Source organism: Macrotis lagotis, chromosome 2, assembly GCF_037893015.1.
Source record: "Macrotis lagotis isolate mMagLag1 chromosome 2, bilby.v1.9.chrom.fasta, whole genome shotgun sequence".
NCBI lineage: Eukaryota > Metazoa > Chordata > Mammalia > Peramelemorphia > Peramelidae > Macrotis > Macrotis lagotis.
The window spans coordinates 318,885,419-318,909,846 of record NC_133659.1 but is presented as its reverse complement, the minus strand read 5'-3'; the positions used below and the strand labels follow the sequence as shown (position 1 = coordinate 318,909,846).

General features: G+C 39.2%; 1 protein-coding gene across 6 annotated transcripts in view; it reads right to left on the bottom strand.

Annotated features, from left to right (window-relative positions):
* ANO4 (anoctamin 4) overlaps positions 1–23,551 on the bottom strand; it is a 413,892-nt gene extending 390,341 nt beyond the window's left edge. For 5 of the 6 annotated variants that reach the window (XM_074226672.1, XM_074226673.1, XM_074226677.1 and 2 more), the window contains exons 1-2: positions 23,223–23,551; positions 7,018–7,101 (exon numbers count right to left, since the gene is read on the bottom strand). In XM_074226672.1, the coding sequence (XP_074082773.1) occupies positions 7,018–7,101; positions 23,223–23,361 (223 nt within the window). In that variant the 5' untranslated portion in view covers positions 23,362–23,551. Of the gene's footprint in view, positions 1–7,017; positions 7,102–22,771; positions 23,007–23,222 lie in introns of those variants that run through there. The other variant, XM_074226676.1, reaches the window with a different exon arrangement.
* Positions 23,552–24,428: the final 877 nt, after the last annotated feature.

Genomic DNA, 24,428 nt, shown 5'->3' with positions numbered 1-24,428 from the left:
GGTGTCTGTCTCCTATCTATCTATGCAGTTCGATTCATGTAACTGGATGGTCCTATCTCAGTAAAAGAAGGAGGAAAAGTCACAAGTGGAGAATGAGACATTTTGGGCTTAAGGAATATGTAAACAGAATCTGTTCTCCAACAGATAGAATTTCAGAGACCTTTCTGGCTCATAGATGAAGAGCTGGAAGGAAACTCTGGAGGTATCTAGTCTAACCATCTCCTCTCCATCTCCTTGTTTTATAAATAAGGAGTCTGAGGACAAGAGGGATGAAATGATTTGCCTAAAGCCACATTAAAGAACTCTCACAATAAAGCCCCATTTATCTCAAATGTATAAATAATAGTAATAATAAATGATAATTATAAGTTGAACCAAGAAAATTATGGTTCAAAGTCTGGCTCTGAAACTTATTACTTGTATGATTTTCTTTCCAAGTCTCAGATTCCTCATTTGTAAAAATAAGGAGGCTGAATGAGTCATCCTGTGAAGTCTCTCCTGGATCTAAAATTCTAAGATCCTATGAAATGGAAGAGGAGCTATATCTATAATTTCATCTATATAGGGAACTATGGAGTATTGATTATGACCTCTATCAAGTAATCAGGGAGATTTATTTTCCTGAATTCAAATCTTCAGACACTTACTAGCTATATGACCCTAGGCAAGTCACTTCATCTTGTTTGCCTCGGTTTCTATCCTCTGGAAAATGAGTTGGAGAAAGAAATGGCAAGCCAGTCAGGACCTCTGCCACGAAAACCTCAAATAAAATCATCAAGAACTGAATACAACTGAAAAACAACTTAACAAAATCAACAATGTCTTAAAGTAATCACCTGGAGTACAGAAGGGTTCGATGATCTGAGTAGGGTCAAAAAGCCAGAAGGTGTCAAAAGTAAGACTGAACCTTCCTGCCTTTTAAGGGCAGCTCTCAATCCATTACAACATGCACACAATGGATGAATTTATTTCTGACAAGTTTATCTACATATTTATCTATAGACCTAGAGGGTTCTGTTTTAGGAAGTGACATAATTTATTAAGGGCCTACCATGTGGCAGACTCTGCAGCAAAGCACTAGGGATACAAAGAAAGGTAAGAAATAGGCCCTGCCCTCAAGGAGCTTACAATCTAATGAGGAGATAACTGGGTACAGATGAGCTCTATTCGGGATAAATAGGAAATAATTAACAGAGGGAAGGCTATTAAACGAAGACAGGTTGGGAAAGGCTTCCTTTAGAAGATGGGACTTAAGGATGTTGGGACCTGGCAATAAGGAAGAAGAGCATTCCAGACATAGAGAACTAGAAAGGCAGGGAAGGGGCATCTAGGTGATGAAAAGATTTTAAATGCCCAAAAGACAGTTTTATATTTGATCTCTAATGAATGAAATGCTTACCAAAAGTATGGACATTTGTAAAAACCAATTTTCTGACATTCTACAATTGCTAAGACTGGCCATCTTGTACCTTTCCTGCATATAGTATAAACTTGGCTACATAAATCCAGTTACATGAAGGTCCTAATTATTTTAGATGTTAATATTCCTTTAGTAAACATTTCCAAATTCACAATCCAAAATTATTACTAAAGATAAACATTTGTTGATTTTTTAAAATTAAATTTATTTTGAATTTTACAATTGTCCCCCAATCCATTTGTTGATATTTTAAAAGTCTTCTAGGAGAATGGTTAAAGAGGCAAACTTAATAAGGCAGCAGTTGGATGGCTCAGTGGATAGCCTGCTAGGCCTGAAGTCAAAAAGATTTTCATTAAAATTTAGTGACAGACACTGGTTGTGTGACCTTGGGCAAGTCATTTAATCTCTGCTTAATATTCTTCAACTATAAAATGAAGGTACCTTGGAATTAGGGTTAACCTTCAAAGGGTTAAATGAGACCAAAGGATCAAATGAAATTTTTTTTTTGTAAAGGACTCAATACAGTAGTCAGCACCCAGTAGGTATCATATCAACTCTTATTCTCTTCCCTCTCTCTACCTCTCCAAAGAGAGGTGAAAGAGCCCTGGATTTGAAGGCCACTGTCCAAGGTTCTAAACTCACCTGCAAAGCTGTGTCACCCTAGACAAGTCACTTACTTTCTCAATGCTTTAGGGATTTTTTTAAAAACTGAATCTGAAAGGCACATGTCAATCTGTCCTGAAAGAGGGTCTTTTTTCACTTGGGATCTTCCTATATCAATAGGGAAAGGTTCGGTCCTTATCCCTATCCTACCTACTTCACAAAGTTTCTGAGGAGAAATTGCTGTTTGAAACCTTGAAGTGTCATATAAATGAAAGATCATGACAGCACCATCCTTCTGTTCTCTTTTTGCTTCCTTTGCAAATACCAGTTTCCTTGTCTTCCCTTCATATTTCCAACACCGTTTGGAGACACTGTATTACAAAAGAAAACAGCCTGGAGGCATTAGGTTTAATAGTCCCTGAGGAAGCTTGTAGCATGCCAAGAATTTAAGGTTGTTTTGTTTTATTTCCTTTTAGAGGTAAATTTTTAGACGATTTATGAGTTCTGTTGGATTGGCATAGATGCATGGTCTAGAAAACTAAGGAGGCTTTTTTATTATTTTCTGAAATCACCAGCTAGTCTGTCACTGGAATTGAGGATATTAGCAAATATTTTCAATTCACATGACATTAAAACAAAATGAACCATTCAGAAAAATATCCATTTATTGCTCTCTGTGCAATTCATTTTACCCATGTTTCTGGATAGAAATGAACTGATTTTGGTAGATCAGAATCTCTGTAGATAAATGACATCAAAGGCATGGCCAGGAATACCCAGAACTTGAAGCCTGCTCCCTGGAAGGAAGAAGAGGAGGTATCCAGAGTGACCCTAGCTCAATGAGAGGGTTTTCTCACTAACCTCTGGACATACTGGCCACCCTGACCCTACAAGTTGGCAGCCTCAAAGTTTCAAGAGCATTGTTCTTTGAGTCAGGAGACCTAGGTTCAAATCCCATGTCTGGTACTTGGTAGTTGTGTGAACTAACTGGATGATCCATTTCTCTTTTGAAGACCTCAGTCTGTTCACCTATGAAACGTGGGTTGGACATGATGGTTTCTGAATTCCCTTCTCGTTCCAGGTACTAAATAACAGAGCTAAGATTAGGACCAGGTTCTCTGCCTGCAAATGCAAGGCAACTTTTCTCAACAATTACTTACTCAGGAGCAAGCTTCAGCCCATTGCCAGAGCAACCTTCCTAAAGCATATCTGACTACATCACGCACAAGAACCTTCAGGGTCTCCCTATTCCTTACAAGATAAAATATATCATTCAAGGGCCTATACAACCTGCCTTCAAAACTGGTTTCACACAAAGGTTTTTCATGCACTAGAATACTCACAATTTCCCTTTTTGATTCTGGCTTCTCCCACCTCCAGATTTTTGCACACACTGTTCCCTAGACCTGAAATGAACCCAAGTACACACTGCCTGTTGAAATCCTTTTATTTCCATCACAGAAATCTCATGTAAAGCCTCCTCTCCCATGAAGTCTTCCTTGATTTTTCCAAAAAAGAAGGAATTGTTCCAAGCTGGAATCTTTCTGGCTCTTGATGTGACTTCTATGCACTTAATGATTTTCTCATTTGTTTTACAGGTCTATAGCTCATCCTCCAGAATTTGTCCTGGATGGCTGGGACTATTATTGCAATAACTAGTTTCAAAATTTAATTTAGAAAAGTAATGAATTATTTCATTTAATTATTTAATTAATTTAAGTTTATTTATTTTTAATTTAATGTAGAAAATCTTTTGATTCCTTGGCAAATAGATTTCAACATTCAGAATCAAATTAAGAGAACATAAGTTTAGAGTACAGAACCTTAACAGCTCTCTAGATCAACTTTTCATTTTACCAATCAAGAATAAAGACCCAGATGTTAAAGGATTTGCCCAAGTTAACACAGGTTAGCAGTGTTAACAGTTGCGAATCAATCTCAGATTCCCTGACTTTAAAATCAGCATTCTTTTTTTGTGGTGCTAGGGCTGCTTCCATGTGGAAACTACTCCTTCCCTCCATCCATGTATCCATCCATCCAAGAAGCATTTATTTATCACCTACTATTTGTTAGGTACTGATCAAAAAGAAAATGGTCCCTTCACAGACATCTAAGAGCTCATACTGTATTAGAGTATGGAAACAACATAGATAGATATGTAAATACAATCATTGAATTTATATATATATATATATATATATATATATGTGTGTGTGTGTGTGTGAAATGTATAAATGCAATTGATATGTAAATACAAGAGTGTATAGAGTAAATGAGCATGTTAAAAAATTTTTGTTATTGGTTAGTCATTTCAGTATCTAACTGTGACCCTATTTGGGATTTTCTTGCTAAAGATACCCAAGTGGTTTGCCATTTTCTTCCTAGTTCATTTTACAAGGGGAAACTGAGGCAGAATAAGTGACGTGACTTGTCCAGGGGCACATAGCTAGAGAATGACTTAGAACAGATTTGAACTCCAGAAGATGAATTTTCTTGCTTCTAGGTTTGGTGATTTATGTACTGTGGCATCCTCTAGCTGCCCAAATGATGGTGATGATGATGAAGACAATGAAAAAGGAAATAACTAGCATTTATTTAACAGTTTAAGGTTTGCAAAGAGCTTTACAAACATTATTGGATTTGATCATTACCACAACCCTGAGAGGTAGGCACTAGCATTATCATCATTTTATAAATTATAATGATAAAAAGAGTTAATGTGCATATCTAGCTATACATATATATATATATGTATATCTATCCATCTATATAATTCTATCCCTTTCTAAGCCTTGTGAATCTCTAGGCAATGAGGAAAGGTATAATCATAGGTAGGTCTATAATAAAACCTTCTCCAAGAAAGAATCACAAGCAGTAATACTGAGCAACTTCAGTGATAGCAAGTTCCCAGGAAGCTGAGAAGAAATGGAACTCTAAGCACAAGAAAACAAATTGTGAAAGAGATATAAGACCATTGCCCAGGAGGGGCGTCTCTAGAGTTCTGTGTTCTAATATAGCCACTAACTATCAAGTACCATGTGTCTGGAATTCTTATTATTGATGTTAATAATTTAATTATAATGATAATATTGTGGGGTAATAGAAAGAAGACTGGATTTGGCTTGGAGTTAAAGGATATAAATGAAATGTTGGTTTTACCATGACTTTGAGCAAGCCCTTATACCTCTCTAGGCCCCCTTATCCTGAGCCAGATTTTCTTTCTCCAATGTGATTCAAAATCCTTATAGATCCTTAAGAGACTCCCAACTACCCCCTTCCCCCAAGATCTATATTGATCTATATCTATCTATCTATCTATATATATACATATATATATATATATATATATATATATATATATATATATATATATATATATACACATACAAATATTTGAACTCCTAGCCATGTACTATCTTTGTGACCTTGGGCAAGTCACTTAACCCTGACCACTTCAAATCCAGGGTCATCTCCAGTCATCCTGATTCGTATCTGGCCACTGACCCAAATGACTCTGGAGGAGAAAATGAGGCCAGTGATATAGCACAGCACTCCTCATTCAAATCCAATTCACATGCTTGTCATGGCATCACCTCTCTGATGCCATGGTCTTTGAAAATGAATGACAAACATTTCATATATATATATATATATATATATATATATAAAACATATACATATATATGCATATATATATACATACAAACATATATCTGAATGTATGCATAAGACATGTGTATAGCATTTACTATGTTCCAGGCAACGTCCTCAGTACTTTACAAATAATAACTCATCCAATCCTCAGAACAACCCTGGTGATAGGTACTATTATCATCCCTCTTTCACAGATAAGAAAACAGAGGTTAAGTGACTTGCCCAGGGTCACACAGTTAGTAAGTGTTTGAGGTTGGATTTGAACTCAGGTTTTCCTAACTCCCTGACCAGCACTATACCCTTGCTACCCCCACTGAGATAGCTTGTTTCCTCGCTGGGCAATCCCTAGACTATCCATATCACAGGCCAGATACAAAAATAGAAATGATTTAAAGCAATTCCAGTAGGATAACTCTTATCAATTGAAAAAGCTATGGAGCCAATAACTCCAGGACACAGTTGGAGTCATTAAAACCTCCTTAAGCAGCTCATGTCTCTCTCCCCACTGTAACTCTCTCAACTCCTAAGCTAAGAGACTGTCAAGATTCAAATGAATAATCAAAGTTTTAAGTTCATTCATTGATTCAAGAAACAATCATTGAAAATTGCACTGCTTGAAACATTAAAAAATATTTAAAGTAATAATTAATTCTATTTCTGAAATCTTATAAAGTTCTAAAGAAGACCTTTTTTTCCATTTTGATAATTTGAAAGAGCAGTAAAACACAGTTTAGTTTCTAAGCCTTGTGAATCTCTAGGCAATGAGGAAAGGTATAATCATATGTAAGTCTATATTAAAACCTTCTTCACAGAAAGAATAGCAAGCAGTAATACTGAACAACCTCAGTAATGGCAAGTTCCCAGGAAGCTGAGAAGAAATGGGATTCTAAACATAAGAAAAATTGTGAAAGAGATGCACAGAAAGGGCATTTCTAGAGTTCTGTTCTAATATAGCCACTAAGTATCATGCAACATGTGTTTGGGATCCTTTTTACTGTTGTTAATGATTTAATTATAATGATAATATTGTGGGGTAATAGAAAGAAGATTGGGTTTGGCTTGGGGGGGGTCAAAGGATATAAATCAAATATTGGTTTTGCCATGACTTTGAGCAAGTCATTATACCTCTCTGGGTCTCCTTTTCCTGAACCAGATTTTCCTTCTCTAATGTGAGTCAAAAGCCATGTGGATCCTTTAAGAGACTTCCAACCACCCCCTTACCCCAAGCAGAGGGCTTCTGGTCCAATGTGACCCAAATGTTGCAGAACTCAGGTTTTCTAATCTCCATTTCCAGGTTCACAGTTTTATTTTCTAAAACAAAATGATGTCCATTTGCTTACCTATGGTGATCTGGCTGACACAGCTGTAATAACTTCCGGTTGTTGCAGTGGAGAGATTGTAGCTCCCACTGCTGACCTCTTTGTCTGTTTAAAAGAAAAAGAGAGGACAAGACAAGTCAAATAGGTTACATGGCTTGGTTGAGAAACTGGATAAGACCTGGAGCTTGATATATAGAATTCCTAGGAAAGGAAGTTCTCTTCACCCATACCAGTTGGCATCTCCTATACAACTGACAAGTCTCCAAGAGTAACTTAGAGCTCTGAGATGTTTAATAATTTTTTTCAGCATCACACAGCTAGTAAGTGTCTGAAACCAGATTTGAACTCAAGAATAAAAGTTTTCCTAATTCCAGGCCTTGTATGATGGCATCACCTACCTGCTCTGATTTTTATATTACAATAGGAGTGATGATACACACAAAACTATAGAAAAGGAAGCAAAACATACCAATAAATATCCTGCATAAGAGCTAGAATGAAGAATTCCTCTCCCTGGGCCCCAAAAAACCCTAATATAATGGTGGAGGCTATAGAATAGAGGAGGTGCTAGTCCAACTTTAGATTCATTTGCTAAATTATGGAAACCTGCCTCATAAAAAGCCAGGCTTTTACCCCTATGTAGCAATTAAGAACGAAGGCAAAATCACAGAAGATAAACAACACCCTGCGTCACTTTTTTTTTTTTTTGCAAGGCAGTGGGGTTAAGTGACTTTCCCGAGGTCACACAGCTAGGTAATTATTAAGTATCTGAGGTCACATTTGAACTTAGGTCCTCCTGACTCCAGGGTCAGTGCTCCTTCCACTTGTGCCACCTAGCTGCCCCAAGAAACAACACCCTAGACCATGGAGATGTCAAACTCTAGAACCCCTCATGGGACTAAAATATGACCTTGGAAGGAGTGACCAAGGTAGATTCTTATATAGAGGATGAAAAGAAAATGGAAAATTTGGGGGGATTACTCTGGGATAGAGTATGCAACATAGGTTACCTTTCATTTATACAGTTCTACTAACTAGCAAAGTTTGGGCTACAAATATCTTTGCTAAATAACTAATTTTAAAGCTATCAGGCTCCTGACTTTCTAACTAGTCTTTCATTAACAGATTGTACTTGAAGTCCTTGCCACATGAATAATTTTTTCTTCCCAAGAGAAAAGGTTGATTCGTGGGGGTTACAAGGAGAAAAACAAATTCTAAATAGAGATCATCATCTAAACGCCCCTATCTTTCTTCAAAAGTTGCCTTTTTCTTTTGAGGGTACCATCATCCTCTAGCAGATGTGTCCAACTCACAATCCATGTAGCCCCCAAAGCCCATTCATGAGACATTTCATTTTATTATTATAGACACTAATAATATTATATTATAGTCATAAATAACTATTAAATTTTATATGTGGCCTTTGACAAGTTTTTGTTGGGTAGTGAGGCCCATAAGAGCTAAAAGGTTGGATACCCATCCTCTAGAGCCAGGCACTATGCTAAGAGTTGGGGTTCAGAGACAAAATCAATTGGTCCTGCCTTCAAGGAGCTTACATTCTACTGAGACAATACGTTCATGTGTTGTGAACTGCCTTCTCCCTCTCTCCAAACACACACAAACTCTGATGACATCCAATAAATCATATGAGAGCTCTGGGGCATTTATATCCATCTGGCTAGGATTCACAGATGTGTTAAGTTTCCATATACATCTATGAATGTATCAGAAGAACCACCCTCCTCTTCAGTTCATTTTCCATCAGGCTACCAAGCAGGAGAGCAATTCTAAACTGTTCAGAGGATCCAATGAAAAGTTCCTTCACTCTACATGATCACCATCCATGAACAACACATGCCTAGCCAAACCTATGCCTAGTATGAGACTATTACCCCATTTTGTATCATCTTTCCTTTGTTTCAGGACCTCATGAAAACATAAAATGCTTGGGTCTATGGTGTCAGAAATGTCATCTCCTATTAGAGGAAGTCAACAGCCATTTCATGTCAGATAATGGAAAAGTCTACAGAGAGGGAATCACCTGCATCAGTGTACCTCAAGTATGTAAGTGAAGGGAGGAGCCAGGTTTGGAGAGAAGCAACCATAATAATCAAACTCAGTTGATTCAATAATTCCAACTTTAGTGAAATGTAACATGCAATGAACAGTCTTGCAAAATTATGTCCCATCAAGACTTGAATATTGGCCTCTCAGCTGACTAAACTAGGGGCAATAAATGAGTTACTGAATTTTGTTTTGCTCATTCTGTAACACACATTGATTCTCTTGTGTTTACCATGACCTTCTCTGAGGAAGAGCAATCTTGTAGCCATTATTAATTCATATATGTTGACTATATTGATAGTGAGTATTTTTTATTTTCTTTCTCCTGGAAGAAATCCTAGATTAGATGCAAAAGCAATGCTACCCCTCCCTGTAATCTGGGTGAGTGTGAGAATGGAAAACCTAATTCTTCCAATTAGAGGTCACTTTCCTTTGGAGTAGACAAACCATGATGACAGAAAAAGGACAGCAAGTGGTTTAGGTCTCTACTCCCTGTAGTTTCAGTCCATAATTCCTCTACTCACTGTGCAAGACACATGTAATTATATGATGGATATATTTGTGAATGTATATGTGTGTCAATGTGTTTGTGTGTGTGAGAAAGAGAGAGAGATAAAATAGTTTTGGGAGGAATCGGAAAAGCGTTCACATAGAAGGTGGCTCTTATGGTAGATCTTGAAAGAAACCAGGAATTCAAAGATACACAACTGAGGAAGAAGCTTTTTTTTCAGCCATGAAGGGCAGCCAAGACAAAGGCAAACAAGTGGGAAATGAACTACCCAATAGAGGGAAAACCAAGTATGCCAATATGGCAGGTACTCAAGACAAGGAGACCTGGATTTAAATCCTACCTCTGATATTGCTTAGTTATGTTACACTAGGAAGATAGCTTCACCTCCCTGGGCCTCAGGTTCCTCAGTGGCAAAATGAAGGGCTTGTAGTTGATAGTCAATAAAATAGTCCCTTTCTAGTGCCAGAACTAGGATGTTATGCTTCACTGACTTGGTCTCATAATGTAGAAGAAAAATAATAATGGGGAAGAAAGAAAGCAAATAGACCTAGGAGAAGCAAAAAAGGAAGAGAGGGAGCAGACACTGGAAACCTGAGCAATGTAGGGAATACAAAGCGAGGATGAAGGTTGAACAGTCGGGATGTTTATGAAGAGATATGAATGAGAATTGGTTTGGTTCAAAGGGTAAGCTCCAGCTAGCATTTTGGTGGGATTCAAAGACTAGGAGAATATGGGCGAGCAACTGTTGAAATAAAAATAGTGTTGAAATAAAGGGAGAAGAGGGAAGGATTCTACCTACTGGAATTCAACTGATAGATTTCATGGCAGCAAAGGGAATCTATTCTGTGCAAAACTCCCTAACTCTCTGAAGACAAGTTCTCACTAAAGAGAAACTAGTTATTTAGCTGGATTTGGAAAAATTCCTGGTTTGACCTTCCAGTGCCATCTATTCCAACTCTCTCATCTGTAAGATGAGAAACTGAGACCCGGATATGTAAGTAACCTGCCTGATGTCATGCAGGCATGTTGGGCATAAACCTAAAAAAGGATTAGGGGCCACCTACCCCTACCCCACTTCCATTTAACAGATGAGGAAAATAGGGCCCAAAATAGTTAAATAACTTGTCCAGGGTCCCAATTAATGGTGACTGGTGGTGGTAACAATAATAGTTAGAAGGCATAGTAATAGAGGTGAGACAAGGAGGAGGAGAAGTAGTATTAGGAATAATAGTGATGGGAGTGGTAGTAGTAGTAATCATAATAATCATAATCATAACAATAATAAAGAGCTACCCTGAATTTTTTATATGTAATTTTACTTCTAGTGTATATGATAGATGTTTTCCACATTTCTTTCTTAAGACAAATATATATTTTTTCAGAACTGGGATTAAAAACCACTTCATATCTATTTTAAGATTTTTATGTTCTCTTTTAAAGAGTTTTAAATATTCTATCCTACAGAAAGGGGCATGAGCTGCATTCAGCTTAGGCTGACCTTCAGATGGCAGATACAAGAACCATCAACAGACCCATACCCAAAGCTTTTCCTCTCTTGGGAGCCCCTGTTAGAAATTGCCCAAAGCTGACATAGCCTTCGATAATGAAGGGTCACCTACATACTGGGATGAAGGATCAAGGGAGAGCTTAATGGAGGAGGGAGGAGAGAAGAGAATGATACTTGATTTGATATCATTTGGCTCTGGCATGGAGTCGACTCTGTACAATTTTCTATCAAAGGCCCTTGCCATTGGCCTCTGTTTACTGTGGTTTAAAAAATACCATTGACTCCTCTGATACCTGATTCAGTTTTAAAAAGCCCCAATGGCCCAAATCTATCTTTACTCTGAGTGAAAGAACCCAGGCTGTCTCCTCTTTTCCTAAATTTTTGCCATCACTATTTTCTCTTAATCTCAGAAAAGCCCTGATGTGGCCTCCCAAGTACCGATGATCAGCATTCTGACCACACAGCGTTCCTCCACCCTTTTTTTTTTCTGAAAACAGACTTAAAAAAGAAAAAGACAGATTCCAGCCATCTTTTGTTTGGCAGTGTGACTTCCCCATGACTGGCCTTTCCCCAATGAGGAGACTCTGGTTCTTCCCTCCCCAATTCACCTCTCTCAGATGTTCTTTGTAAGTCTTCTGTGTCACTTCTAATTTCACAACATTAAGTTTACTCGTTAGACAAAAGTCTGGTTCTCTTAGACTGTTTTTGAGCTGAACCTTTAATATAAATTTCCAAACTTTAAATGGATCAGATTCCTTTCTATATTATATATGAGCAGATTTTAAGAGACATGAAATATTATCTTCACAGTATCAAACATATTCAATTGATATATGTTCATATTGACAAACACGGATTTGATATATATTCACATTATATTATTTTAATTCAGTATTATATTGAATATGTTTATTTGAACTAGGATGAAAATTCTTCATGCCAGTTTTAAAATCTGATTTTATATTTTAAAATACTATTTTCTATAAAAAGAATGAGTCATTTAAGAGTTAGAAACCAGACTAGAAAACTATTTAGGAGAATGGATAGGAGGACAGATGGACAGTTAGATAGACAGATAGAAAGGGTAAAAAGATATTCTATGTATATCTATGTTATGTGTATAAATATATTTGAATGCATATGTGTTAACGTCTACATATGCATAAATGTGTAAAATCAGGATTAAATTAAGCAACATTTAATACAGTTGATGATCAATGGAAAAAAAGTATCTGACTATACCTAAATGTTTCTGCATCTTTAAATTCCATTTAAAACTGTAAAATAATTTTACATAAAATAATAAAACAACTCACATACATTGAATTTTGTACAGTTAGTAGGAATGTTAAACTATTTAAGCTTAAAATTTCACTGACTTTTTAAGTGACTTTGAACAACAAAAAAGATGATAGTAAGCTAACTCTAAATAGAATTAAATAAATGAATAATAAAATACTTAAGGAATGAATAAATAAATAAATATTTGCCATCAAAAAATGTTAGTAACTAAAGATAAATCACTTATAAACTTGTAAAACACTTTAAATACATTATCATTAAAGTCTGTATAATTTATATATGCTTATATAGTGTGTGTGTGCATATATGTATGTCTTGCCTTATATAGGTGTATGCATATACATATTATGTATATGCATGTGAGTGGAGAGAGAGAGCAATAAAGAGAGAGAGAGAGAGCGAGAGGATGGAAGGAAGAAGGGAGGAAAGGATAGAGCATCATGGAGAGGTCTCTAAGGAAAAAAACCAACAACTTGGGTTTGGATTCCACTTCTAACAGATACTAGCTCAGTGTCCCTGGACAACTCATGCAACCTCTCATTGTTGGAAACGAAACTATATACTACAGAAAGGGTGCCAACCTGCATCCGTAGAAGGAGTTGCCTCCTCTGGGACTTCTCTGTGCCAATGTCATCAAAGCCTTGGCCATTCCTTCCATCACTGGCTGCCAAACCCTGTCAATTCAAGCTTGGACAACATCTGTCCCAGCTGTTCCCTTCTCTCCACTCAGCTAGAAACCAGTCTTGTCCATACTCACAGGAGCCTACTCCTTGGCCATTCTACTTCCACTTTGCCATTTTTGATCTCCCCTGATCTTCAGGGCTGATCTCATATCATTCTTCTTCTCAAATTCTGGAGCTTCCCCTTGTCACCTCTCGGAGAAAACCCAAGACTGAACTGAGCATTTAAAGCCCTCTGCAATGTTCTCCCACTCTACAGTTTGGTTTTCTTTAACCGCCCCCCCCCCTGCCTTTTTGAGCTGTTTGCCCAGCAAGCCACCCCTCCCCTATCCCGTCCCTCCAATTCACCATTCCCTCTCTTGCTTCCATGTCCTTCCTCTATACCATCCCCTAAGGCTGGAAGGCCTGCCTCTCTTTGCCACCTCTGTCTCCTGGAATTCTCATCTTCCTTCCTGACTCAGCTCAAGGACCAGCTCCTCATGGAAGGCTCTCCTGATTTTTTTCTTAGTATTCCCTCCCTCCTCATATTACCTCCTATTTATGGGAAAAGAGGTGGCACCATCACCACCAAACAGAATACATGGAGGCCATGCAGAGTCTGATTGCAACCTATCTTTCTAGACTGATTTCCTTCCTCCTTCTCTCCTCTCCCCCCTCTTCCTCCTCCCCTTTTCAATCCCTTCCTCCTCTCATTCTCTCCTCCATTCTTTTCTCATCTTCTTCCTCTCTCCTCTTCCCTCTCTCCATCTCCACCTTTTCTTCTCCTTCCTGCTGCCCCATCATTTCCAGCCAAACTCTCCCACTGGCTCCCCATCCCCCACTACTTTCAATCAGGCCCAGGTGCCTCCCATGCTCTCTCTACCCAGCTCCACTTCTTGAAACCTTAATTCTCTTCAAGTGTCATCTTCTCCAAAAAGCCTTTGCAGAGGCCCTGGGTGCTAGCACTCCCCTCCCCCAGAGAAATTACTTGAATCGATGTTGCATATCTCATGTCCTCATAACATAAAGCATATAGATATTCACATTGTTTCCCCCATAATACATGAAAATTCCTTGAAGGTAGGTGACTTTGTCCTTATTGCATCGACACAGAGGCATTTAATCATTTTTAAATTTCAAATAGTTTTTCAATAAAAAGATTCGTACTTGTCTTGCCAAGAGTTAATTAGAAGAACCCTAACTAATGTTTTGTGGAAGCACTATTGACTGTATAAAAAGAACCCAGGGGTGAGAGGAAAAATGAAAAAAAAAAAAAACCTCAGCCCAAATCACCTAAGACTTGGGAGCTGAGGGAAAGGCTAAGTCAGAAACAAATCAATTTATATCCTACTGATGCCTGTGAAAAGGGAATCCACTCACCCATGGGCAGCTTGGGCCTTTTGTTATCACAGGGTAAAAAAGATATCTTTCCTCTGCCATTTGCAATGAGAAAAGGGACTCTTCAAAAGAGATGGAGCTTTAAGTCTTGCTCTGATGCCACTTGGCTAGAGAAGAAAAATCCCCCCAAGGGGATTAAGAAATAGACCCAGAGACCTGGTGCAGGTTGGTTAGAGCAGAGCTCTTGGGAGAAGATGAATTTATAGACAGAGACAGGGAGTGACTGATAGCCATCCCCAAGTACATGCGCAGACTCTTAAAGGAATTCTATCAACTCTGCTCTAGTCTGATCAAGATAGCTTTGTTCAGAAAAAAGAACCAACTCCCTTCTAGTGCTTCAGGAGAAAATTAGCCACTAACATCTCTGAGCCATCTCACGGACGTTCAATTGTCTGGAGAAAGCTTCCTTCCTGGGAACAGCTCCGAACTTAGCATCATTTCCCAAAACCAAACAGAACCAGAAGCCCATCAGGGGGCAGCAACAAGGAATTCTCATCTTTCATTTTGATGATGATGATGTTTTTCCTTCATTCTCAAAGAAGACCACTATATCAGGGAGATGATGCAATGACAAGCACATGAATTGGATTTGATTCAGGGGGACTGTTATAAGTCACTGGCCTCACTTTCTCCTCCAGAGCCATCTGGGTCCAGGGGCCAGATACAAATCAGGATGACTGGAAATGGCCCTGGATGTGAGGCAATCAGGGTTAAATGACTTGCCCAAAGTCACACAACTAGTCATTGTCAAGTGTCTGAGGCACGTTTCCAATTCCTTCCCTTCTAACTCCAAGGTCAGTACTCTATTCACTGTACCACCTAGCTGCCCTTGCCATCCTCCATCTCACCCTTTGTGTTTAAGTTCATTGGATATTCTCAATCAACCTCATGATCAGATTCAGAAATTTGCAGTCTTTGCCTCTGCTTCTCCAGATCCCATACCTGACAATGCAAAGAAGCTTAATCATCCAACCTATGGTTGAAGAAACGGGAGTCCAGAATAGTTAAATTGATTAAGAGGAGAGTCAACACTTCTACCTATATTACAATATTGAGATTTGAATTCACTGCCTAAAGTTGCAGGAAAATGGAAAGAAATGATTCATGTCCTCTTCCAAAAGGACTTCATAAGGATAGGAGAGAACAACCTTACATAGAGTAGGTAATGTATTTTTGATATGTCCTAGACCCCACCACTTTAAAAATGGCATTCCTTGTATGCTACAAAGCTTTGATCCTCCCCGTAACTTTTTAAAAACAGCTTTAATTAATAAAGGAAGCTCCCCATTAGAAACACACTCTACCAGTGAGGACTACTCTGCATCTTACAATCCTAGAGAGTTACCTAAAACTCATGGCCACATAGCTAGAATACATCAGAGGCCAGATTTAACCCAGATCTTCCCAGTTCTAAGGTTGGGATTAAACCACTATCCCATGCTGCCTTTCACTCTGTAACAAATATGATGACATCATAAAATTTCCACAGGCCATGGAAATCTGAATTTTCTGATTAAAGAATAAATGCATTTTTAAAATAAAATAGGTATTTAAAAATGTTGTTGCTGTTCAAATATTTCAGTCCTATCATGAATCCATTTGGAGTTTGCTTGGCAAAGATCCTAGAGTGGTTTGACACTTCCTTCTCCACCTCATTTTATATATGGGAAACTAAGGCAAGCAAAGTTAAGATACTATGCGTAGGATCACACAGCTAGTAAGTGTCTGAGGCTAGATTTGAACCCAGTCTTGCCACTCTACCCATTACACCCCCTGACTCCCCTTATCTAAATGTATTTAAATTTACAATATCCCTCATTGGCCTCCCCTGGACAGAAGTCCCAGATATTTATCTATTCCTCATACCCAAATGATCCTAAATCTACGGTGTGGCATATAGGATAAAGTGAGACTTGGAGTCAGGAAGACCTGGATTTGAATTTCAAGTCACTCAATCTCTCTCTAAACCTCTATTTCCCCATTTTACAGATGGGAAGATCAAAATAAAGCACTTTGACATGAAGGTGCCAACATTTTTTATTAATTATTTCAGCTCTCCTTGAAGAACTAATGCCACATGATAAGTGCTTAATAAAGGATTCCTAAAATAATTTAAGCTGAAGATGCCAGAACCATATGAGATCATTGATGTAGAGCTGGAAGGAACTGCAAAGGACATTGAATCCAACTACTTCATTTTATAGATGAAGAAAAGGGAAGCCTAGGGTGATTAAGTGACTTCTCAGGGTCACCCAGGTCTTTCTAGTCATTGAGCCATTAAAAACAGAACGCAAGGCCAACATCTTTAGGTCAGTGTTGATGGTTCTTAACCATTATAGTACATTTGGGAAACTACATCAAGAATTAATCCACTTCTCCAAGTCATATTGACTTATGAAAGGATTAATCAACCTCTGGCCTGTTACCAACATCATTCATTCCTTATTTCTATTGATAGCGCCATTCTCTCAGTTACCAAAGTTCATATCCTTGGAGCTATTCTGGCCCTTTCTCTGGATCACTGACACCTCTATACACATATATAAACACTCCTACATGTAGAGTTGCTAAGTCCTCTCAATTCTGCCTGAAAATGAACTCACTCACATATCCCCTTCTCTATGTACATGTAATCCCCCACTCTTAAAATCCAGATCATTTCTTGCATAAAGTATTCTTAGTATTCTTCCCCCTCTCAGATGTCCTTGGCTTCTGTATATTATATATTGTATTCCCCTCAGGAGAACGGGACTTGGACCATTTTATTATTTTCTGTGTTTCCCCTTTGTACCTCCCAGCCATCAGAAGTTGGTTGAGATGACAAAGAAGACCATTCATGACATCAGGGAGGTGATGCCTTGACAAGCACATGAATTGCATTTGAGTGAGAGGGGCTATGCTAAGCCCCCAGCCTCACTTTCTCCTCCAGAGTCACCTGGATCCAGTGGACAGATATGAATCAGGACAACTGGAGATGGCTCTGGAAACAAAGCAGTCAGGGTTAAGTGACTTGCCCAAGATCTAATAGCTAGTTAGTGTCGGTTGTCTGAAGCAAGATGGCAAAGTGGATAGAGGACCAGTCCTGGTGTCAGGAGGGTCTGAGGTCAAGTCCAGCCTCAACATTTGACATTTACAAGCTGTGTGACCTTGGGCAAATCATTTAACCTTGATTGTCTCACATCCAGGGCCGGGTTCAGTCATCCTGATTCTTATCTGGCCACTGGATCCAGATGCTCCAAAGGAAAAAGAGGGATGGGTGATTTAGGCCAGCTCCTCTTCACTCAAATCCAATTCACTTGCTTGTCAAGGCATCACCTTCCTGTCATGGTCTTCTTCCAGAACCAAGTTACACACATCATCATCAGCTTCACTCGTCCATGTTGCCTTTTTATAAACTTCCCAAGTTCCAGTTGACAGCTCAACTCACAAGTAGGCAAGGTGGCTTAAGCAAGGCTTTGGTAAGCTACCAGAGACAATTATTTTCCCACTATGTAGGCCTGTAGTCCCTGGTCCTTCCCTTACAAGGCTTGAAAACAACAGTCTCTCTTCTACAAAAGAGTCCCAGTCAACCAGCTGTGAACCTATGGCACACTGTCAAAAGTCAAACAGAACTAAAATTGCAAAAAAGGTACATATATAATAAGCATAAGATTAAAAAAATATAAACTACCAACAAGAACAAAAAAGAAAAAAAATTCTAGGTTACTTCTAAAATAAATGAAAATTAAAAACAACCCAGATTTCAGCTCATATTCAGCAAATTATAAATGTGGTAAAAGAAGCAAATTATTGCTATTGATGGGTTATGGGAATATAGACACACTAACATGCAATTAGAGCACTTGGGGAAATTCAGCTATTCTAGAAAATACACTCAGTTATTCATATCTTTTGAATTGGCAACCCCATTGTCAAGCATGTCCTTCAAAGAGGTTAAAAACAACAAAATGTATAACAAAATAAGCAGAGCAATACTTTTATGGTCATAAAACATCCAGAAATTAAGATAGAATCCATCAAACCTCCTGAACAAATTAGAGTTTTCGTGACAAAGATAGTGGAATAGTTTGCCATTTCCTTCTCCACCTCATTCTAAAGATGAGGAAACTGAGGCAAGCAGGGTTGAGTGACTTTGCTCAAAGATGTATAGTTATTTAGTGTCTGAGAATACATTTGCACTCAGATCCTCCTGATTCCAGATCCAGAGTTCAGTGCACTGTACCACCTAGCTACTTCAAATGTGCCAGTGAAATGGAAGACAATCACATTAGATGAAATGATAAATGGAAATAATTTTTTTAAAAAAAGGAAACCTTCAACAAGCTAATGCAGAGAAAAAAAATCAGGATAATGATATACACAAGCCAATTAATAGAGATCTGTGACCTCATTGAGATGAATATTCCTCAATGATGAAAATCACAACCTATCCATGCTTGCACACATAGTGTGACTCCTGTCTACACCCTCTTGAAAGTTTGCCATACTGAGTCTACCAGTTTCTGAGGTCTTCCTAAACAAGGAATGGCAATTCTAGAGAATTCCATAAAAGCAATCTAACTGGACTGCAACCAATAAGAGAAATGCAAAAATAGTTACAATGCAAGTTAAAAACAAGGACTAGCCTTGATTCTAATCAATAGATGATAGAGATGGGGGGTTACTGGTACAGAATGCAAAATACACTGTTAGAGCAATTGCTGTAGGAGATCTGGCTGACAACTTTTTCAGTAAAGACAGTAATCTAAGGAGGCTTTTGAAAGAGTTGGCAGAGGAAAATTATTAGGAAATGACTAGTCTTTATAAAAGGGAGTTTATAAGTTTAAACTTATAAATAATTCTTTTTTTTTAGGTTTTGTTTTTTTTTTTTTTGCAAGGCAATGGGATTAAGTGGCTCACCCAAGGCCACACAGCTAGGTCATTATTAAGTGTCTGAGGCTGGATTTGAACTCAGGTACTCCTGACTCCAGGGCTGGTGCTCTATCCACTGCACCACCTAGCCACCCCTAATACAAGAATTATTGAAAACAAATCACTCAAAGCATCAGTCCTACACATTTTAAAATCTAAGGGCTCATCAATTCATCTATTAAATAATAATATTAAGTGCCTACTCTGTGCAAAGAAAGGATAATGAGGTGGTACACTGGATAGAGTGCTGGGCCTGGAGACAGGAAGACTCGTCTACCGGAGTTCAAGTGTGGCCTCAGGCATTTATTAGCTGGGTGACCTTGGGCAAGTCATTTCACCTACTTGCCTCAGTTTTTCATCTGTCAATCGAGCTGAAGAAGAAAATGACAAACCACTCCAGTGTTTGTGCCAAGAAAACCCCAAATGGGATAAGGAAGAATTGGACACAGTTGGAAAATGACTCTACAACAGAAATGTGTAGAGATTATTTAATGCTGTTCAATGCATAACTAGTCTTTGTTTCCTTTTCAATGTCAGCTAGGAAAAAAGAAGACAAAAATGTTTCCATGGAGTTTTCCTGGTTTCCTAAAGGGCAGGGTTTTTATTGGGATTAAGTATGAATATCTGGAACCAAAGCAAGTAACTTTACTAATCATCAAGTAAACTCCTAATGTTAAAACAAATTCTGCCCCTGGATTCACACCCTGCCTCCTTCTTTTGTGACCTTGGGCCTCAGTTTCCTCATTTGTAAAAGGGAGATGGTCTCTGAGGGTCCTTTCCACCTCTAGTACTTTCATCCCATGACTTCTCTGATCCTCAGTTTGCTCATCTCTAATGTGAGCAGGTTGGGAGTAGTTGAGTGGTGCAGTGGATAGAGAGCACTGGCCCTGGAATCAGGAGGATCTGAGTTCAAATCCAGCCTGTTACACTTAATAATTACTTAGCTATGTGACCTTGAACAAGTCACTTAACCCCACTGCTTTGTAAAAACCAAAAATTAAAAAAATAAAATTTTTAAAAATTTAAGTGAGGAGGTTGAGCTAGATGGTCTTATGATTCCAGCTGTGTGACCTTGGTTAAGTCACCTCATTTCTTGACCTTAGATTCTTCATCTACCAAATGAGTTAGGCTAGATGGTTTCTGATGTTCCTTTCTAGTTCTAAATTTATAATCCATATTTAGGAACCATATTTAGTTATTCTACAGGTATAATACTTGGAAATGGCTTACTTTTCCTCTAGCCTCCAAACAAAATCCTCTCTATTCATCATGCCTCAGCTCAAATGGCATTTCCTTCCTGAACCCTTCACTGATTCCCTACAAAGAAGTCTGCTTCCCACCTTTGAATTTAACTCATACCTCTCAAACGGGAAAAAAAAATGTCTACCTTGTTCTATATGAGAGGTTCTTAATTTTTTCTTTGTATCATGGCAATGAAGCTATGGACTCCTCAGAATTTTGTTTTAGTTTAAATTTTCTTAGTATTTTTTAATTATAGCAAAAAAGCTAAATTTCAGGTAAAAGGTATTGAAAATGAAGAAAACATTTTTCTCATCCAAGTAAAGACTTTCTAAAATAATCTATAAACTGACCGATAGGGAAAGCTGTGGACCTCAGGTTAAAAATCCCTATATTATAGTTATCTATGGCCTTCTTGCTAGAAAGTATTTTGCTTCAGTTTTTTAAAAATTGTATATCATTTTGTCCTCTCCTCTTGCTTTCTCCAAACACTCCATGAAATGTATAGTGTAATAAAATTCTGGCCTTCATCAGAACCAAATTCACTACAAACACGGAAACTGGTCATCCCTCAAACTCTTGCCTTGATCCAGGAAAAATACATTTACTGAGACAACAAAAGCAAAGTTAGATACCTCTTAAGCTCAACCTTGTGGTCACTCAATATTCAAGCCTGATTCTGCCTTCAACAAACAGATGAGTTAAAAAATATTGCAGATCAGGAGCTGTGTATCCTGCAGAATCTAAGAGAAATAGTGAAGGGAGCAAAATGAGATTCTCATTAACTTAAAATCTATGCCTTCTTTGCTTGATTGGAAAAATCTTGATGGGATAACATCTTCTATCTTAATTAATATCAACTCTGCAGATAATTCCCAGCCAATACTCATAGACCAGAATTCTCTCGCCTTCCCCATGGTCTATTAAGTAGATTTATAGAATTGTAGGATAGGAGTATAAGCTTAGATCTGGAAAGGACCTCAGAGGTAAAGTCCAAACACTTTATTTTACTGATCCAGAAACTGAGGCACAGAGATGGTCTCACAGAGGCAAAATTTAACTCAGATCTCTGATTAGTATATATTATTGAGTTTCAAATCCTTTTAGCATTTAAAAAACCAACCCACCCTCCTGCCTAATTTTTAGTTGGGGAAAAAATACCTTGCTTCCCCTTTAATTAGTGAAGTAGGCTTGTTTTTCAAAGTGATTTAACTTATTCTGAATTCATTTTCCCCACTTGGGTGCCCAATTAAGGCTTGAAAGCTTCTAGATGTTTATAGCACCCGTTATTATTTAAGTCTGGCATTGAGAGCATCCCCCAGGCAGCCTGGGAAATCGAAAATGCAGTCAAGTACAAAAGTTGGATTCCTCTGATAGCAGAAAGGATTAAAAATAGCTATCTGTCAATGAATGGATGTATTCCTAAATCCTCATCAATGTGCTTACCCATCCCTGTAAGAATCTGTAAGATTCTTCAGATGCAAAAGGAAAACTCTTACAATAGCTAAAAAGTAGCTGCTAAGAGAACCAACCCAGATCCTAGCAAAGACTTAGAGGGGAGGAAAAATAGACTACATAATGCAATTTATTAGCAATTCACCTGCACATCCATCTCCAGCATCCCAACAGTACCTGAGTAATCATCTTAAGTTGGTTTTGTTCTGTAAGGCTGGTCCCTTTAAGCTTGGGAGAGGGAACAAGAAATGGATGCAGACTCCTTTATAAAGATTTGCCTTTGCCTTTCTCACCTTGCCAAAAACTCTTAAAATCTCCTTCCATCTGACTATTAAAGCAGCTGCTAATATTTCCAAGTGATTGCTTAGCAGCCTTCACTTATTAAACACCAACCCCATATGTTATCACCTTTCACAACAGAATACAAGGGAAAAGGGAAAAATCATTCCAGAGTTTCTATTTTTTAACCAAGTCACTCAGCAGCATCTCTGATAAAGGATGAACTAAATTACTTCCCCCCCATACCAAGAGAAACATTGATAAGAACCCCTTAACTTGTATCTTTAGCACAGTTTCTAGTGCTGAGTCTGAAATCTTGGGGACTGTGATTTATTCCGAAATTGGAGATATTTGCAAAGAGCAGTAGTACTACCTTCTGTCTCCCCAGCACCTTGATTTTCATACTGACTTATTTTTAGGGTCTCTGGTTTGGAATTCATTGAAACTCACCATAGCTTGGTGAAGTCGAGGTTGGCATTGCCCTCCTAGACAAAGTAAGGCCTGAAGAACTTGGGCAACTTGTCCAAGGTCACCCAGGCAGCAGGAGTACTTGCACCCCCCTCTTCCTAACCCAGCAACCCCACGGTGCAAATCTGATGGTGCTGGAGGAAGAGCCCAGTCCCCACTCCCAAATCTCAACTTTGGCCAGCTTGCTGAGGCTTGATAGTATTTTCTACAACTCCGTCCACAGCCTCGATGGCTCCGTTGGCCACCCCCAAGAGGCTGACCCTGCCTTCCTTGAAAGTCAAGCTGTGGCAGCCCCCCCCCATCCCACCCCTTCCTCCTACTCTCAGCCCCCCAGTCCTCCCCCAGAAGTTTCCACCCTACCCAGAGAAAATCCTAAGCAAGGGCAGCCCCTGCCCAATTCAGCAGGACAAGGTGAAGAAGCAGGTCCATTTACCGTATGCAGCAGCCAAAGAGGACATCCTGGCCCGGGGGCTGCCCAGGCTGGCTCCGGAGCTGGACAGCGCACCGGCCGCGGGCCCTGGCGCTGGCCGCTCGCTCCCATGGGCGGGCTCCACCTGGCCGGGGTAGGGCATACGCTTCCCACTTGCAAGCCCAAAGTCTCCTGCCTCCTGAGCATGCCCAGTTCTCCGGCGAAAGCCACGGAGAAGTTTGGGGGGCGAGCTCCCCTCCCTGGGGTTCAGCAGAAAGGGGAGGAAGAGATAAAAGGAACAGAGAGAGAGAGAGAGAAGGGAGGAAGGGAGGGAGACAAGAACCCAGCGGAGGGTCCTTGGCCGGGGGAGGAGGGGCAAGGAGGGCGGTGGGAGGGGCACCTCCAGCGGAGGCTTCGGTCCAAGCCCCTCCGAGGGGAGGGGTTTCCCGCAGGCCCACTCAGTGGGACCCCACTGGAGGGGCTCCGAAGTGGGGGAGGGGAGGAGCGTTCATTCACGCCAGCTTCGGATTCGGGGATGCTGAAGGATGGATGGTGTCTCTGGTTTCCTCCCCCTGAGCCAACTCTGTATCCTCCCATGGGGAGATAGATGGGAACTACCTCAAAAGCCTATTAATCCAACTCCCATTTGTCTCTCTACCCTCTTTCTGTCTCTCTCTAAAAATTCTAATAACTAATATTTACAGAGTTTGTAGCAGGCCATCCACTGAGGCTTTTAAAATGATCTAATCCTCACAAGTTCCCTGGGGGGTAGGGCATATTATCATCCTCATTTAACAATTAAGGAAACTGAGGCAAACAGAGTTTAATTTGTCCAGGGTCATATCCAATATCTGAAGGATGAAGCTCATCTCCTCACCCTAAGCCAGCCGTGTATCCTTCCATAGTTTGGGGGAACTACCTCAAAAGCCTCTTAATCCAACTCCCATTCGTTTCTCTATCTTCTTTCTGTGTTTAATAATTCTAATAACTAATATTTACAGAGGGTACCAGGCCATCTACTGAGCCTTTTAAAATGATCTCATCTAATCCTCACAACACCCCTGGGAGGCAAGGCATATTATCATCCTCATTTAACAATCAAGGAAACTGAGGCAGAGTTTAACCCGTCCAGAGTCATAGTCAGTGTCTGAAGGATGGATGGTGAAGATCTCAGCTCATCCTGTCAACTATGAATCCTCCCATAAATGAGAACTACCTCAAATGCCTATT